The sequence below is a fragment of the Carcharhinus amblyrhynchos genome, chromosome 33 (genome assembly GCF_965287045.1).
Source record: "Carcharhinus amblyrhynchos chromosome 33, sCarAmb.v2.hapA, whole genome shotgun sequence".
Taxonomy (NCBI): Eukaryota; Metazoa; Chordata; class Chondrichthyes; order Carcharhiniformes; family Carcharhinidae; genus Carcharhinus; species Carcharhinus amblyrhynchos.
In genome coordinates this window covers 16,675,426-16,694,812 of record NC_137356.1, presented here as the reverse complement: position 1 = coordinate 16,694,812, position 19,387 = coordinate 16,675,426, and the positions used below count along the sequence as shown (strand labels likewise).

The following is a 19,387-nucleotide window of genomic DNA, read 5'->3' as shown; positions in this document are numbered from 1 at the left end:
TCGGTGGACATGTACGCCCAGATCCCTCTGCTTGTCAATACTCCTAAGGGTTCTATCATTTACTGTATAATCCCTACATGCATTGGACCTTCCAAAATGCATTATCTCACACTTGTCCAGATTAAACTCCATCTGCCACTTCGCCGCCCAGTCTCCAACCATCTATATCTTGCTGTATCCTCTGATAATCCTCTTCAGTATATGCAACTCCACCAATTTTTGTGTCATCTGCAAACTTACTAATCAGATCAGCTACATTTTCCTCCAAATTATTTATATATACTACAAACAACAAAGGTCCCAGAACTGATCCCTGTGGAACATCACTAATCATAGCCTTCCATTTAGAAAAGCACTCCTCCACTGCTACCCTCTATCTTCTATGGCAAGCCAGTTCTGTATCCATCTCGCTAGCTGTCCTCTGATCCCGTGTGACTTTACCTTTCGTACCAGTTTACCATGAGATACCTTGTCAAAGGCTTTACTGAACATAAGAACATAAGAAATAGGAGCAGGAGTAGGCCATCTAGCCCTTCGAGCCTGCCCCGCCATTCAATAAGATCATGGCTGATCTGTCCATGTATATGATAGTCCATGTATATGATATCTACTACCTTTCCCTCATCTATCATTTCCATCACTTCCTCGAAAAAATCAAGTTAGTGAAGCATGACCTCCCCCTCACAAAACCATGTTGTCTATCATTAATAAGTCAATTTATTTCCAAATGTGAGTAAATCCTGTCCCTAAGAATCTTTTCCAATAATTTCCCTACCATTGACGTAACGTTCACCAGCCTATAATTTCCTGGATTATCCCTGCTGCCCTTCTTAAACAATGGAACAACATTGGCTATCCTCCAGTCCTCTAGAATTTCATCTGTAGCCAATGAGGATACAAAGATTACTATTCAGGCCCCAGCAATTTCCGCCCTTGCCTCCCTCAGTATCCCGGGGTAGATCCCATCAGGCCCTAGGGACATATTTACTTTAATACTTTCTAAGGTGCCCAATACCACCTCTTTTTTCATATCGACATGACCCAGAATATCTACACACCCTACCCTAGACTCCTCATTCATCAAATTCCTCTGTTTGGTGAATACTGAGGCAAAGTATTCATTTAGTATCTCATCTATTTCTTCTGGTTACGTGCATAGAGACCCTTTACTATCCTTGAGTGGACCAACCCTTTCTCTGGCTACCCTCTTGCTCTTTACGTATGAATAATATGCCTTAGGATTTTCCTTAGGAATAATGGTAGGAAGGACTATTACTTACGGGGCGAAAAACTGCAGCAGGCGGCGGTGCAGAGGGACCTCGGGGTCCTTGTGCATGAGTCGCAAAAACCCAGCTTACAGGTGCAGCAGGTGGTCAGGAAGGCGAATGGGATGCTGGCCTTCATAGCGAGGGGGATTGAATATAAAAGTAGGGAGGTCTTGCTGCAGCTGTATAGGGCATTGGTGAGGCCGCAGCTGGAGTACTGTGTGCAGTTTTGGGCGCCGCACCTGCGCAAAGATATTTTGGCCTTGGAGGGAGTGCAGAGGAGGTTTACTAGGCTGATACTGGAGTTGAGGGGGTTGAGCTATGAGGAGAGGCTGAATAAACTAGGCTTGTACTCGTTAGAGTTTAGAAGAATGAGGGGAGATCTCATTGAGACGTATAAGATGATGAATGGGATGGATAGGATAGAGGTGGAGAGACTCTTCCCGCTCAAAAAAGACAGTAGGACTAGGGGGCATAGCCTCAAGATAAAGGGGGGGCGGTTTAGAACGGAGTTGAGGAGGAACTTCTTCACTCAAAGGGTGGTGAATCTCTGGAATTCTCTGCCCGTTAAAGTGGTGGAGGCTGCGTCGCTAAATATTTTTAAGAAGCGGGTTGATGGGTTTTTGATAAGAGAGGGGATTAAGGGTTATGGGGAGAGGGCGGGAAGGTGGAACTGAGCCGCGACAGATCAGCCATGATCTTATTGAATGGCAGGGCAGGCTCGAAGGGCTAGATGGCCTACTCCTGCTCCTATTTCTTATGTTCTTATTCCTATTTACCAAGGATTGTCAGAGGATACAGCAAGATAGAAGTTGGAGAGTTGGGCGGAGAAGTGGCAAATGGAGTTTAATCGGGCAAGTGAGAGATGATGCATTTCGGAAGGTCTAATGCATGCAGGAATTATACAGTAAATGATAGATAGAACCCTTAGGAGTACTGACAGGCAGAGAGATCTGGGCATACATGTCCACAGTTTTCATCCCCCTTTTACATCTCACTCTAACCTATCTGAAGCCTCTAAATCCTGCAATTTAGCTGCCAATCCTGTCTCTCTTTCATCCAGTCTCTGTAACAGCAATAACATCATAGTTCCAAGTACGAACCCAAACTCTTAAGTTCATTTGTCTTACTGTTATACCCCTCACATTGAAACAAACGCACTTCAGATTACTTCCTGTAGTAATGAATTCCACAGGCTCTTTGGGTGGATTATCTCCATTTAAGTGCTCTACCCTGAATCCTGAGACTGTGACCCCTGGTTCTAGACTCCCCCACCATCAGGAATATCTTTCCTGCATCTACTCTGTCTAGTCCTGTTGGAATTCTATAAGTCTCTGTGAGATTCCTCCCTCATTTGTCTGAACTCCAGCAAAAACAACCCTAACCTAGTCAATCTGTCCTTAGTCCCGCTGTCCCCGGAATCAGCCTGGTAAACCTTCACTGCACTCCCTCGAGAACAAGAATGTCCTTCCTCAGAAAAGGAGACCAAGACTGCGCACAGTACTCCAGGTGTGGCCCCACCAAGCCCCTGTGTAATTGTGTTGTTGTGCCCTCCCACACTGTCCTCCAGCTTTTACCTTTCAGGTGATGTTTCTTGGACACCGGCGAGCAATGGCTTTTATGCTTCATTCTGAAACTCCGCCACACTGAGCAAGCTGTTTGTTGCCTCCCCGACCTTGATGCTGAATTTAATTGCTGTTCTCTTGTTTGCAGCGAACCTCACTCACGATTTTATGCAGCACAGATTGTCCTCGCGTTCGAATACCTCCATTCGTTAGACCTCGTCTACAGAGATCTGAAGCCCGAAAACATACTGATTGACCAATATGGCTACATCCAGGTATGGGGGGGCGGGGGGGGGGGGGGGGGGGGAGTGGTGGGAGGCTGGGGAATGTACCAGGAATGGCCTAGGTACTACTCTGTGCATCAAGCTCTGACTTGCACCCTGAGAATGGGGTGTTTGCCATACTCCAGGAGAATCCCAGATGAGATGAAATGCCTCCAATGTGGAGTTGGCACCATGGAACCCCTACAGTGCAGAAGGAGGCCTTTCATCCCATCAAGTTTTCACTGACTCTGACAGAGCATCTTACCCAGGCTCAACGCCACCCCCCCCCCCTCAAACCCTATCCCAGTAACCCCACATACTTACTGTTAATCCCCCTAATCTACACATCTTTGGAAGGAACAACTAACACGGCGAATGCACCTAACCCGCACATTTTTGGACACTAAGGCACAATTTAGCATGGCTAATCCACCTAACCTACACATCTTTGGACACTAAGGGACAATTTAGCATGGCCAATCCACCTAACCTACACATCTTTGGACACTAAGGGGCAATTTAGCATGGCCAATCCACCTAACCTACACATCTTTGGACACTAAGGGACAATTTAGCATGGCCAATCCACCTAACCTACACATCTTTGGTCACTAAGGGACAATTTAGTTTGGCCAATCCACCTAACCAGCACGTTTCTCAGACTTTGGGAGGAAACTGGAGCACCCGAAGGAAACCCATGCAGACATGGGGAGAACATGCGGCCTCCACACAGACGGTGACCCAAGTCGGGAATCGAACCCGGGTTCCTGATGTTGTGAGGCAGCAGTGCTAACCATTGTGCCACCATGGCGCCCAACAATATTAGGATGAAGATGGAGCTATTCAGTGGTGCCACAGATCTGGACTCAACTACGTAAGTGAAATGCCTTGAGTAAAAGCATGAGTCATGTTTCACGGGGTGATGGAGGCAGGGGAAGATGGAATGCTGTGTGTAGAAGGTGTGACAATGGACAGGAGTGGAGATGTAATGCTGTGAGCAACAACAGTACGCATCCCAGTGGCACAATGTTGATGAGCAACCCAAATTTGCCCTTTGGATCAGTAATTTCATAGTGACGTTGGGAGTGCTGCATGTTTTCACCCCTAATTCAAGTGTGGGTCTGTGTCATCACTGAGAATAATGTATACTCCAGTGTTGGATTGAGGCAGAGTTATAACGGATAATATACTTCCGGTAATTCTGCCAGAGGATAACTGCCAACTGCTTGTTTTACCATTATCTCATACCTCTCTCTGTATGAGCACTAGTCTCCCCTACCCCCAATTATAAATTACACTTCCTCAATTTCCTGCAGTAATTTCTGTTATTGTTTAACAGTGAGATGTTCTATCAGCATTAACTATTAAATTGCCAAAGTACTGCTCATGAATACCGAGACATGCTCGCTCCCACTCTGCATCAATGCTTCCAACACAAAGGTTGGAATGCCAAAAGGCCTTTGCTCCCATCAAGCCCTTTCTTTCTACATTCCCGAGTTCTGGAATGAAACAGATAGACCTGTTAGCATCACCATAATCCTCAATCCCCTTTCTCGATAATCTCCTTCAATGATACCAGTTGATCAAGAGTGAACTCCTTTTCCTCTATGCTCATTGAGAAGAACAGGAGAAGCTCTGTCATGCGCTGTAGCCTTTTTCTCCAGTTATAAGACCGTAAGACAGAGGAGCAGAATTAGGCCACTCGGCCCATCGAGTCTGCTCTGCCATTCAACCATGGCTGATATTTTCCTCATCCCCATTCTCCTGCCTTTTCCCCATAGCTGCTGATCCCCTTATTAATCAGTAAACCTAGCTATCTCTGTATCAAAGACACTCAATGACCTGGCCTCCACAGCCTTCTGCAGCAAAGTTACACAGATTCACCACTCTCTGGCTGAAGAAATTCCTCCTCGTCTCTGTTTTAAAGGATCGTCCCTTTAGCCTGAGGTTGTGCCCTCTGGTTCTAGCTTTTCCTCCTAGTGGAAACATCCTCTCCACGTCCACTCTACCCAGGCCTCGAGGTATCCCATAAGTTTCAATAAGATCCCTTTTTATCCTTCTAAATTCCAAAGAGTATACGAGTACAGTTGTCCAAACACCTCCTGGCTTTCTGGTGTAGGATTTGGGGGGCATACCCCAATGATGCCCTGGAGAATACCTCTCAGAAGTTCCCTTGTAAGGTTTACTTGACAATTGGCTAAAAGGCTGAAATTCCCTTGAAATTGAAGAATCGGGAACCATCCAACAAAGAAATTTAATCGCTAACTTTGGGATGGTCCTGTCAGTGTTGCCCTCATGTCACTCTGAAAGGGACAGTGTGGTTAAACGCAGAGATCGATAGGTTGTGATAGGTAGGGGGGGAATTGAAAGGTTATGGGGGAGAAGGGAAGAAAAGGGGTTTGAGAAACATATCAGCCATGATTGAATGGCGGCGTAGACTTGATGGACCAAATGGCCTAATTCTGCTCCTATATCTTACCCTGACCCGTTCCCCCAATCCATCACACCCTCTTTCCAACTGACTCCCCCGCACTTCTCACCCAACCCCCTCCCCCACTCCAGTCCCCAAGTCAACCCCCCCCCCCGCCCAACACCCCAACCAAGCATCACCCGTCTCTTCCACTCACCGTCCCTCACAATTTCCAGATTTGATCACCACCTCCCCCCTCCCCGATGTCCGGCTCCCAATCTGCCCCCCACTACCCACCCGCCTCCCCCCCCCCCCCCACTCCATGCAACACCACCCCCACTGCCCCATGACCAGACACAACCTGACTGCCAGCGTGCCCACATCTGAATCCCCACCCCCTTCACTCATTCACCCACCCTTGAAACTTACCTTCTCCCTTTAAAACTCATCTGCTTTACAGCAGCTAGTGCTGTAGAAGGGGGCATGTCGCCCTTGGCTCCGTCCCTTTCATTCTTCACTGCTGGGGCCCTGAGCTGCTTTGCTGTTTCAGTCTCACCTGGCGTGAGGCAGAGATGGGGGCTTTGGATGATCCTCTGCTGATTGTCATACCGAGGATGTCAAAGCTACTTTGTCAATTCCAGACTCCTGAAACTGAAACTAAATTCTTATCTACAAACAGACTAAACATTTGTTCTCCCAAGATAATTGCTTCCCACGCAGTCGTATTACCACCGTCGACTCCAGGGACCTTTGAATTATTCTGGCAGCCTCGCACGAAGATCTCGATCAAACACTTTCTCAACATCCAAGTGACCTGAACCCATTCATATAGCCACAAATGCAAAGTGAGCCAGCACAGTGCGGCATGATGATCCAGTGGTTATTACTGCTGCCTCGCAGTGCCAAGGAACCGGGTTTGATTCCAGTCTCGGGTCACTGTCTGTGTGAAGTTTGCATGTTCTCCCCGTATCTGTGTGGGTTTCCTCCACGTTTCCTGCCACAGTCCAAAGATGTGAGGGTTAGGTGGCTTGATCATGCACAATTGCCCCTTAGTGTCCAAAGATGTTCAGGTTAGCTGGATTGGCCATGCTAAATTACCCCTTGGTGTCAGGGGGAACTAGCAGGTTAAATATGTGGGGTTATAGGATAAGGCCTGGGCGGAATTGTTGTCAGTGCAGGCTTGATAGGCCAAATTGCCTCTTTCTATAGGAATTCACTATAGGAATTCACTATAGGAATTCTGTATACTCTCTGGACATTCTCTCTTCCACCTTCTTCCATCGGGAAAAAGATACAAGAGTCCGAGGTCACGTACCAACCGACTCAAGAACAGCTTCTTCCCTGCTGCCATCAGACTTTTGAATGGACCTACCTCACATTAAGTTGATCTTTCTCTACACCCTAGCTATGACTATAACACTATATTCTGCACTTTGTCCTTCTCTATGAACAAATGCTTTGTGTGTATAGTGCGCAAGAAACAATAGTTTTCACTGTATACCAATACATGTGACAATAATCAGTCAAATCAAAAAATGATTCTATGCTCAACTTTTGATATAAATACATTTCAGGAATTAGTGCTGGAAAAATGCCCAGAGGATGAAATTGAGTTGTACACGCTTAAAAAAAGAAAGTTATATGTCATGATGAGGGGATTATGAGCATGGAGAGATGGGTGGGTTATACTGGTGTTCTTTGCATGCCTGTGCTGTGTTTATTGTAAGGACGGAGATGGAGGCATTGGGAAATGAATCATCATTCTGCTGTTCCCTGACCATTTTTGGGGAAGAGCGGGAGGACTTGTCGTTCATGAGATTTGTTAACTGCAGAAAATCGTGCCTGCGTGAGAAATGTGAGGAACCTTGATGGCAGGAAAGGGACTTGAATAAAGGAAATAGACATGGCTGTGGAGTAGCGGATGGGAATTTAACCTGGATCGATTTAAGCTAACGCGTTGAACTGGAAGTGTGAGTCTTGTACAGAATAAAGGGGTCAGATCCCGTGTTAAGTAGGCGATTGAAGTTCTGCAGATAAGTTACGTCAGACCCTGCAAGCATCCAAACTCCTCTTGAATAGGAGAACCAGCTAAGACTTGAGGATAAAGGCACTCCTGGTCTGAAATAAAAGCAAAAAGTGCTGGAAAAGCACGGCCAACGTGGTAGCATCTGTGGGGAAAGAAACTGAACGTTTTTGAGCCCAGTGTTCAGTGTCAATCTCAAAATTAACAGTCTCTCTCTCTCCTCGGACACTGCCAGAGCTGCTGTGTTTTTCCAGCACTACTTGTGTTCTTATTTTAGGCTCTAGAGGACCCATCCTACACAGACTGAATTTTAAAACAGGAGTAAAATTTGGGGACAGGCACCGCTGCCTCATAGCGCCAGGAACCCGAGTTCGATTCCTGGCTTGGGTCAACTGTCTGTGCGGAGTTTGCATGTTCTCCCCATGTCTGCATGGGTTTCCTCCGGATGCTCCGGTTTCCTCCCACAGTCTGAAAGACTCGCGGATTAGGTGGGTTAGGGGATGCTAAATTGCCCCTTGATGTCAGGGGGATTAGCTAGGGTAAATTCACGGGGTTATGGTGTTAGGGCCTGGGTGGGATTGTGGTCAGAGCAGGCTTGATGGGCCGAATGGCCTCTTTCTGCACTGTAGGATTCTATGAAAAATTAGATTGCGCTGGTCAAAGAATGGGAGGGAGCACATACACCTGCTCCAGAGCATTGCGCCCTGAGATTGATTCACATTCTGATTCATTTCTAGGTGACAGATTTTGGATTTGCCAAGAGGGTAAAGGGTAGAACCTGGACACTGTGTGGAACTCCGGAATACCTGGCTCCTGAGATCATCCTTAGCAAGGTACAGTGCAGCCGTCTTCCAACAGAAACCTCCCCCGTGACATCCTGTCAACCCAGTCTCTCTGTGTTATCCTTGCTTCTTGGATATTCCGTGTTTTTAAGATATCGCCAACGTATCACTGATAAATCCCCAAATTTTCCTTTAAAGCTAATGCAGTCAATATTGTGTTGAAGTTAGACATTTAGTAACCATGACAGCAGGCACCCAATTAGGTTACCAAAAGAGAAAATGCTGGAAAATCTTAGCACATCTGGCAGCGTTCGTAAGGAGAGAAAAGAGCTAATGTTTCAAGTCCAGATGACCCTGTTTTGACAAAGGATCATCTGGACTAGATAGATCAGCTCTTTTCGCTCCTTACAGATGCTGCCAGACGTGCTGAGATTTTCCAGCATTCTCTCTTTTGGCTTCAGGTTCCAGCATCCGCGGTAACTTGCTTTTGATTTGTTTTTATCCAGTTAGGTTATCATTGCAATCTCATTGTTTGCAAATCTGGAGATCCAGTTGTTGCTTTGTGGTCGACCAAGACCTTTTTAAAAAAGTTTATTTATTAGTCACAATTAGGCTTACATTCACACTGCAATGAAGTTACTGTGAAAATCCCCGAGTCGTCAAAATTCCGGCGGGAGTGGGGGAGAATTTAGCACAGACAGTGCACTTAACCAGCACATCTTTGGATTCTGGGAGGAAACCGGAGCACCCAGAGGAAACCCACGCAGACACGGGGAGAACGTGCAAACTCCGCACAGACAGCGACCCAAGCCGGGAATCGAACCCGGGTCCCTGGCGCTGTGAGGCAGCAGTGCTAACCACTGTGCTGCCATGCCGCCCCACAGATCTGCTGTAGCAGTTCTACAGATAGTCACCTACAGTGACTTTGTTTGATATGTTGGGAGGAGCGAGGGGTAATTATAAAAGTTCTGTGGTGTATTGACCTTGCCGTTATTGTAAAGAAGTTGAACCTAATAGACACGTTTTCTGACAAAGGATCGATGTGGATATCGGATGGAGGCACACGCCTCAGTGATCAGTAATGTCTAAAAATTCAAATTAGACACTTCAGCTTTAGTTCTGTTGTGATTGCTGACAAAGCTGAACTGACTGGGAAAAGTTAGCATTGATTTCAAGGGATAAATAAATGTTGATGATAAAGCACAATGACAATTCTGACACCCGGAACTGCATACCCTTTGCAGGAATTGTAGAATGCTTGCTGATTTTCCTCTGCATTTTACATAAGAGTCAATACCAAGGGTCATCTTCAGATGTCATGGGGCTAGAGGGTAGGAACCATAAGACATAGGAGCAGAATTAGGCCACTCAGCCCATCGAGTCTGCTCCGCCATTCAATCATGGCTGATACTTTTCTCATCCCCGTTCTCCTGCCTTTTCCCCATAAGCCCTGATCCCCTTATCCATCAAGAAACTATCTATTGAGTGTCTTTAAGACACTCAATGACCTGGTCCTCCACAGCCTTCTGTGGCAAGAGTTCCACAGATTCACCACTCTCTGGCTGAAGAAATTCCTCTTTATCACTTTTAAAGGATCGTCCCTTTAGCCTGAGGTTGTGCCCTCTGGTTCTAGTTTTTCCTACTAGTGGAAACATCCTCTCCACGTCCACTCTATCCAGGCCTCGCAGTATCCTGTAAGTTTCAATAAGATACCCCCCTCATCCTTCTAAACTCCAACAAGTACAAACCCAGAGTCCTCAACCATCCCTCGTACGACAAGCTCTTCATTCCAGGGAGTTATTATACAAAGCTGTGCAAAGATAATTTGTCTTTATGAAATATTTCCTTTATAAATTCTATTGTAAGTATTTATTTATGAATGAAGCTGTGTCGATTTGTCAGGCCGTAATTACACATCCAGTTACGGTACTGTAGTGCCTTCACTAAGTTGCCATTTTTCTTCATTGACCATTGACTTGTTGCTTGGGAAATGTACAGACGCTAGCCTCCTTCCTAAGTTTAAGTTTTTAAGTTTATTTTACTAGTGTCACAAGTAGTCTTTCATTAATACTGCAATGAAGTTACTGTGGAAATCCCCAAGTTGCCACACTCCGGCGCCTGTTCGGGTACACTGAGGGAGAATTTAGCACGGCCAATGCACCCTAACCAGCAGACTTTGGGAGGAAACCAGAGCACCCGGAGGAAACGGGGAGAACATGCAGACTCTGCACAGACAGTGACCCAAGCCAGAATATGGGACCCCGGTGCTGTGAGGCAGCAGAGCTAAACACTGCAACACTCATGTGAATGGACAGCAGGGACCTATCCTCAATGCAGGTCATCACGTGTCCAATCCTACGCTCGGTTGGTGTTCAAACCTGCGCTTTTCCGACAGAGCTTGTTAGAACATAGAACATTACAGCGCAGTACAGGCCCTTCGGCCCACGATATTGTGCAGACCAGGGGAATCAATCTAATGACCCTTTAACCTAAACTATTCCAATGTTATCCATATGCCTATCCACTGACCATTTGAACGCCCTTAAAGTTGGCGAGTCCACAACTGCTGCAGGCAGGGCATTCCACGCCCTTACTACCCTCTGAGTAAAGAACCTACTCTGACATCCGTCCTATAATTACCGCCCCTCAATTTAAAGCTATGTCCCCTCGTGTTAGCCATCACCATCCAAGGGAAAAGGCTCTCACTGTCCACCCTATCTAACCCTCTGATCATCTTGTATGCCTCAAATAGGTCACCTCTTAACCTCCTTCTTCTCTCTAACGAAAACAACCTCAAGTCCCTCAGCCTTTCCCACCCTACCAGGCAACATCCTGGTAAACCTCCTCTACACCTTCTCCAATGCTTCCACATCGTTGTTAGCCAGCAGCTATCTTAGCAACTACAAAGAACAAAACAGCCCGGGAAACAGGCCCTTCGGCCCAATGAGCCCACGCCGCCATTTTAACATTATGAGTCCCCTCTCCACCCATGACCCTTGTCTATGCTTATGGCACTCCACATTGAGGGAAGGCTGTTCTGCCCCAAACTAACCCATCAAAGCCAATTACTGCTCTAGCTGAGAGCAGCTACCTCAGCAAGGATGGGGGGTTAAATCTGTTTTACTGATCCATGTCTTTTCTTCCCTTCAGGGCTATAACAAAGCTGTAGATTGGTGGGCGTTAGGAGTTCTCATCTATGAAATGTCTGCTGGCTATCCTCCGTTTTTTGCAGACCAGCCTATTCAGATTTATGAGAAGATTGTCTCTGGGAAGGTAAGCAGCGTTTGAAGAACCATGATTGTTCTGATCCTGTACAATGAAAATAAGGAGAGATTTGATTTGATGCAGCGCCGCGTCACGTCACATAGAAACGTCTCAGAAACCAAAGGTTACCTTGGAATATTAGTCACTGTTAATGTGGGCAAATGTAGCAACCACAGGATGTTACAAAGAGCGGTAAGCTGACAAGGTCATCTGTTTTAGTGGAGGAAACATTGGCCAGAACTCCCTGTGCTTTATTTTGTGCTCCTTAACATCCATGTCAACCACAGGGACACGAAGAGGAGTACTTGGTTTAATGTCTCGGAGGTACAGCGCTCAACTCATTCTGACACGATGGAGTGTCGGTGTGGATAATGTACTCAAGCACTGGAATAAAACTTCTAACTGGAAAAGGCTATCATCTGAACCACATTGACGTTGTTTTTGATCAAGTGGAAGCTTTGACTAATCAACAATCGCACCCTGGTTGTAGGTGAAATGTTTAGTGTTGTTTATTTATTAGTCATAAGTAAGGCTTACGTTAACACTGCAATGAAGTCACTGTGAAATTCCCCTAGTCACCACACTCGGCGCCTGTTTGGGTCAATGCACTTTCACAGTAACTTCATTGCAATGCTAATGTAAGCCTTACTTGTGACTAATGAATAAATAAATGCAAGGGTGGGATAGTAATATGAGAATCTCGTGATAAGGGAGATTGTACCCCTTGGAACAGAGCAAGTAGAGCAGGATTAGGCCGTTCGGCCCATCAAGCCTGTTCTGCCCTTCATAGAATCCCATTGGATCCTTTCAGTGTACAAGGAGACATTCTGATTTGATTTATTATTGTCACATGTATTAACATATAGTGAAAAGTATTGTTTCTTGCGCACTATACAGACAAAGCATAGCATTCATAGAGAAGGAAACAAGAGAATGCAGAATGTAGTGTTACAGTCATAGCTAGGGTGTAGAGAAAGATCAACTTAGTGCAAGGTAGGTCCATTCAAAAGTCTGACGGCAGCAGGGAAGAAGCTGTTCTTGAGTCGGTTGGTAAGTGACATCAGACTTTTGTATCTTTTTCCCGATACAAAAGTCAGCCCATCAAGTCTACACCAACAAGAATCCCACCCAGGCCCTATCCCTGTAACCCCAGTATTTACCCTGCTAATCCCCCTGACGCCAAGGGGGCAATTTCCCGCATATCTTCGGACTGTGGACGGAAACCAGAGCACCTGGAGGAAACCCACACAGACACAGGGAGAACGTCACACAGACAGTCAATGAAGTTACTGTGAAAATCCCCTCATCGCCACACTCAGGCACCTGTTTGGGCCAGTGCATCTAACCAGCACGTCTTTCAGACTGTGGGAGGAAACCAGAGCACCCGGAGGAAACCCACGCAGACATGGAGAGAATGTGCAAACTCCACACAGACAGTGACCCGAGCCAGGAATCGAACCCTCGTCCCTGGCGCTGTGAGGCAGCAGTGCTAACCACTGTGCCGCTATGCCACTCAAACAGATTAAGCCTGATCATCTGTCTCATTACCATCTTTCTCCACTCTCCCCTTGCTGTCAGTAGCATCCAGAAATCCATCAATCTGACTTGAATAACTCAGTGATCGAACCCCCACAGCCCTCTGGTAGCCGATTCCAGAGAATCACCTCTCTCTGAGTGAAGAAATTCCTCCTTTTGGTTTTAAACGGCTTGTCCCTTTTTTCTGAGACGTTGTGACCGCTATAATGAGGTGATTCATTGTGGGCAGCCACTTTATAGATGAGACATCAAGCTAATGTCTGTACAAGTGGGTGTAAAAGGTTGTTTGATGTTATTTGAAGATCAGATCAGCTCCTGTGGCCAACCGCAAACTTTACTAAAGATGAAATAAAATAAATTTGAAGGATCATTTATTTCATTGCTATTTGCGGAGCCACGCTGCGTGTAGGGTGGTTGATGCATTTCTGGTTACTACACTTCAGAGCTCCATCATTGGTAATGAAGCATTTTGGGATATTCTAGAGAATGGATAAATGTGAAGGGTGCTATATAAATGCAGGTTTAATCTTGATGCAGCATTTTAGAAGAAATTGACTTTGAGGCAAAAATGTGCGGATTAGGTTGATTGGCCACGCTAAATTGCTCTTTAGTGGGATGTCGGGGGATTAGTGGGATTACAGGGATAGGGCCTGGGTGGGATCATTGTCGGTGCAGAATCGATGGGCTGAATGGCTGCCACGTGCACTGTAGAGATTCTATGATTTAACTACAATTGGACATTTTAACCTACCTGTGATGCTTGCTCGGAGTACTCAATGTTATCTGCTAACCAACAGAAGTATTGCACAGTAATCTTTCACTTTTTTAAAATTTATTCATTCGTGGGACATGGGGGTCGCTGGCTGGGCCAGCATTTATTGCCCATCCCTAGTTGCCCCAGGGCAGTTAACGACATTGCTGTGGCTCTGGAGTAACACATAGGCCAGACCGGGTAAGGATGGCAGATTTCCTTCCCCAAAGGGCATTAGTGAACCAGATGGGTTTTTTCCGACAGTGGTTTCATGGTCATCAGTAGATTCTGAATTCCAGATTTTATTTTTGTTGAATTCAAATTCCACCATCTACCGTGGCAGGATTCAAATCCAGGCTCCCGAAATATTAGCTGAGTTTCTGGATTCATAGTCCAGTGATAATACCATGGGGCCATCGCCTCCCCATCTAAGAAGGAAAAAATAATTTAGATAGCCATGCTAAACTGACCCTCGTGTTAGGGGGGTTAGCAGGGTAACTGAGGGTTGTATGAATAAGGCCTGGGTGGGATTGTGATTGGTACAGACTTGATGGGCTGAATGACTTCCTTCTGTACTGTAGGGGTTTTATGGTTCTATCTCTGTATAAAAACTTGCCTCATACATCTCCTTTAAACCTTGTCCCTCACACCTTCAACCTGTGCCCCCTGGTAATTGACTCTTCCACCCTGGGAAAAAGCTTCTGACTATCCACTCTGTCCGTGCCCCTCATAATCTTGAAGACTTCTATCAGGTCATCCCTCAACCTGTGTCGTTCCAGTGAAAGAAAACCGACCTGTCCTCGTAGCTAATGCCCTCCATTCCAGGCAACATTGTGGTAAAGCTTTCCTGTACCCTCTCCAAAGCTTCCACATTCTTCTGGTCGTGTGCTGACCAGAATTGAACACTGTATATGTAGCTGCTGAGAGATAAGAGACATTATGACATCTACGTTAAAACATCATTAGAAAGGAGAATAGTGATTGGCGGATAGTTAGTGTTCCACTTCCCTTTTAAATATAGGAATAACAAATCCAGGGAATCATAGAATTCATTCAGTGTGGAAAGAGGCCATTTGGCCCATCGAGACTGCACCAACTCTCCAACAAAGCCCAGACCATGACACACTAAGTGGAAATTTGCTTGATTTACTATAGATTCTATAAGTCCCCTGTTGGATACAAAAGATCCCACAACACTATTTTAACACAGAGTGTCCCTCAGTGCCCTGGGCAATGTTTATTCTTCAGCTGATATGTTATAGAACCTTACTTAGGCCACACTTGGAATATAGTGTTCAATTTTGGTTGTCACACTACTAGAAGGATGTGGAGGCTTTGGAGAGGGTACAGAAAAGATTTACCAGGATGTTGCCTGGTATGGAGGGCATTAGCTATGAGGAGAGGTTGGAGAAATTTGGTTTGGGCGCCGCACCTGCGCAAGGATATTTTGGCCTTGGAGGGAGTGCAGAGGAGGTTTACTAGGCTGATACCGGAGTTGAGGGGGTTGAGCTATGAGGAGAGGCTGAATAAACTAGGCTTGTACTCGTTAGAGTTTAGAAGAATGAGGGGAGATCTCATTGAGACGTATAAGATGATGAATGGGATGGATAGGATAGAGGTGGAAAGACTCTTCCCGCTCAAAAAAGACAGTAGGACTAGGGGGCACAGCCTCAAGATAAAGGGGGGGCGGTTCAGAACGGAGTTGAGGAGGAACTTCTTCACTCAAAGGGTGGTGAATCTCTGGAATTCTCTGCCCGTTGAAGTGGTGGAGGCTGCCTCGCTAAATATTTTTAAGAAGCGGGTTGATGGGTATTTGATAAGAGAGGGGATTAAGGGTTATGGGGAGAGGGCGGGAAAGTGGAACTGAGCCACGACAGATCAGCCATGATCTTATTGAATGGCGGGGCAGGCTCGAAGGGCCAGATGGCCTACTCCTGCTCCTATTTCTTATGTTCTTATGTAAATTTGGCACAGCCAATCCACCTATACATCTTTGGACACTAAGGGGCAATTTAGCATGGCCAATCCACCTAACCTGCATATCTTTGGACATTAAGGGGCAATTTAGCATGGCCAATCCACCTAACCTGCACATCTTTGGACATTAAGGGGCAATTTAGCATGGCCAATCCACCTAACCTGCATATCTTTGGACACTAAGGGGCAATTTAGCATGGCCAATCCACCTAACCTGCACATCTTTGGACATTAAGGGGCAATTTAGCATGGCCAATCCACCTAACCTGCATATCTTTGGACACTAAGGGGCAATTTAGCCTGGCCAATTCACCTAATCTGCACATCTTTGGACACTAAGGGGCAATTAAGCATGGCCATTCTATCTAACCTACACATATTTGGACACTAAGGGGCAATTTAGACTGGCCAATCCACCTAACCGGCACATCTTTGGACACTAAGGGGCAATTTAGCCTGGCCAATTCACCTAATCTGCACATCTTTGGACTCTAAGGGGCAATTTAGCATGGCCAATCCACCTGAGCTGCACATCTTTTGGACTGTGGGAGGAAACCCACGCAAACACGGGGAGAACATATAAACTCCACACAGTCAGTGACCCATGCCAGGAATCAAAGCTGGGTCCCCAGCGCTGAGCCAGTGGTGCTAACCACTGTGCCACTGTGTACTGAGTCAGAAAATCTATCCTTAATTATAATCCTCCCTTCCCTCTCTGCTGTTTGCTGGTGTTTAAGACGTTAACAGAGCAACATTTTGTTTTCCAGGTGCGGTTTCCATCTCATTTCAGTTCAGACCTGAAAGACCTGCTTAGGAACCTGCTGCAGGTTGACCTGACCAAGCGGTTTGGGAACCTTAGAAACGGGGTCAACGACATCAAGAACCACAAGTGGTTTGCCAACACAGACTGGCTCGCCATCTACAAGAGAAAGGTACGTGACCCTAACCCGAGTCGGAACCTGCTTCACAGGGACACATTGGAGTTGGCATTCTGTGCCACTGTTTACTCCAGGCAGGGTAGCGTATCTCAAGCTGAGATTCCAAACTATGGGCGGGATTTTCCAATCACACTCATCCCAAAATGGGAAAATTCCACCCCCCAACCCCTCCCCCCACCCCGACCCCTCACTGGCCCCAATAATTTTTCTGTGTTGAGTTCAGTCACTGCAACACACTTACAAACATTGTCACCATCTCTCCAACTCGTAAGCTGTTTATCCCTCTCTTTCCTGTTGGCTAAGCTCATTGGTCTCTTTCCTCTGAATGCACATGCACACACACTGGATAGATCAGCAATCTAATACACGTGGAAATCCATCCCCCATGTTGGGGGGGGGATGGGGGTTTCTATTGACAGAATGTGCAGACGCTTGCCGAACTCAGCCTGCACTAGGTGTTTGCTTCAGGGGAGTAAGTGCCAACGTAAAGTCCTTTATCAGCAACGTGCAGGGAGCATGGTCACCCCTGGAGATTCCCATTTACACTCTATGACTGAAGTTTTATTCGATCTGATACCACACAAGCTAAGGAAGAGGGTGCAACAACAAGTAATGTTGACATCCATAAGAGCTGTAACGCTGGGGCTCTTATAGTGAAGAGTGTGTGGGTTTTGGGGGGGTGCGCGTGGAGCGTCTGGTGGAGGTGGTGCTGTGCAGTTGCTGCAACTAGTGCATAATGTCAGAGTATGAGAACAGTCCATCACGCAAACCAGCCTCCCATCCGTTGACACTGTCTACACTCCCAGCTGCCTGGGGAAAAGCAGCCAGCATAATCAAGAACCCCACACACTCCGGACACTCTCTTTTCCACCTTCTCTCAGGAAAAAGATACAAAAGTCTGAGGTCATGTACCAACCAACTCAAGAACAGTTCCTTCCCTGCTGAATGCACCTACTGTGCATTAAGTTGACCTTTCTTTACACTCTAGCTATGACTGTAACACTATGTTCTGCACTCTTTCCCTTCCTTTCTTTGTACACTGCGCAAGAAACAATATTTTTCACTGAATGCCAATAATAAATGGAATCAAATCAAGAAATGGCCATATGCTATTTTAGTATTGTACCCGCTGTGCTTTGCTTTGGTGGGGAGTTGGGCGGTGCTTACCTCAGTGCAAATATTTGAGGTTCATTAGCTGTGGCACGTCACTGTGGTTGAAATACGAAAGGGCAGCACAGTGGTTAGCACTGTTGCCTCACAGCGCTGGGGACCTGGGTTCAATTCTCAGCTTGGGTGACTGTCTGTCTGGAGTTTGCACGTTTCCCCCCGTGTCTGCGTGCGTTTCCTCCCACAGTCTGAAAGACGTGCTGGTTAGCATGCATTGGCCGTGCTAAATTCTCCCTCAGAGTACCCCAACAGGCATGTGACGACTGGGGATGTTCACAGTAACTTCATTGCAGTGTTAGAATAGGCTTACGTGGCACTAATAAATAAACTTTATATGCCGGAGAGTCGGGATACGAGTGCCCTGATAACTTCTCGACTCTAAAAACGATCTAAATCTGCTTCTGTTTCTTTCTTCAGGAGGAACCTCCTTTTAAACCCAAGATGAGAGGTCCCGGGGACACGAGCAACTTTGACGAGTATGACGAGGAGGCAATCCGTATATCTCTCACAGAGAAATATTCGAAGGAATTTGCTGATTTCTAGAGAACCAAGTGAGACAAAGCTGTAAAAAGACTGGGAAACTTGATCCTCAGCCGGAGAGGAAAGGAAGCACTATTTGGATTGGAGCCCAAACTATTGTATTTACTGAAAACTTGTGTTAAGTCTGTGCGTTCCACCAGATGGAGTCCTATCTTGCCGTGACTTAGAAGGGCCTGGCCCTCTCCTTATACAGACTGCTCCTGCGAATCCTGAGGTTTTTCCAGATAGTCACTACTCCCAATGACACACTAAACTTCTCTTTTTTGCCGCCTTCCAATAAGCGTTTATATCTCATTGTGTCTGAATGTTATATATGTTCTGTGTTTTAAAAGATATTTTACTTATACATTAAAGCCCTTTAGTTTTTCTTTTTTAAAATGTATTTCCGAGTGAAGGGACTACTTTTCCGTAGCTGGCCAGACTGCGGCGTGGCTAAGTTGGGATCCCGTGCTACTCGCAAACCAGTTTCGCTCAATTTTTGGCTACGTGAGATCTGACTTGCAGTGAAAAGTATCGTTATGCGTGCACCGTCTCTGGAGTTGATGCCTCTTCACGCTCACGTAGGTCTGGGGAACGATGAGTTTCTACGTTTAAGGGTCTCGCATTTAAGCAAAAGGTAAGGGTGGCACAGTGGGTTAGCACTGCTGCCTCACAGCACCAGGGACCCGGGTTCAGTTCCAGCCTCGAGTCACTGTCTGTGTGGAGTCTGCGCGTTCTCCCTGTGTCTGCGTGGGTTTCCTCTGGATGCTCCGGTTTCCTCAAAGATATGCCGGTTAGGTGGATTGACCATGCTAAATTTCCCCTTAGTGTCAGGGGAATTAGCGGGGTAAATGTGTGGGGTTATGGGGGTAGGCTCGATGGGGTTATGCAGACTCGATGGGCCAAAGGGTCTCCTGTACTGTAGGG

The 19,387-nt window shown here is 46.4% G+C and overlaps 1 protein-coding gene across 4 annotated transcripts in view; it reads left to right on the top strand.

The window, feature by feature from the left end:
* LOC145360872 (cAMP-dependent protein kinase catalytic subunit alpha-like) overlaps positions 1-18,863 on the top strand; it is a 152,064-nt gene extending 133,201 nt beyond the window's left edge. For all 4 annotated transcript variants that reach the window (XM_080216368.1, XM_080216370.1, XM_080216369.1 and 1 more), the window contains exons 6-10: positions 2,979-3,105; positions 8,264-8,359; positions 11,459-11,581; positions 16,604-16,768; positions 18,359-18,863. In XM_080216368.1, the coding sequence (XP_080072494.1) occupies positions 2,979-3,105; positions 8,264-8,359; positions 11,459-11,581; positions 16,604-16,768; positions 18,359-18,484 (637 nt within the window). In that variant the 3' untranslated portion in view covers positions 18,485-18,863. The remainder of the gene's footprint in view (positions 1-2,978; positions 3,106-8,263; positions 8,360-11,458; positions 11,582-16,603; positions 16,769-18,358) is intronic.
* Positions 18,864-19,387: the final 524 nt, after the last annotated feature.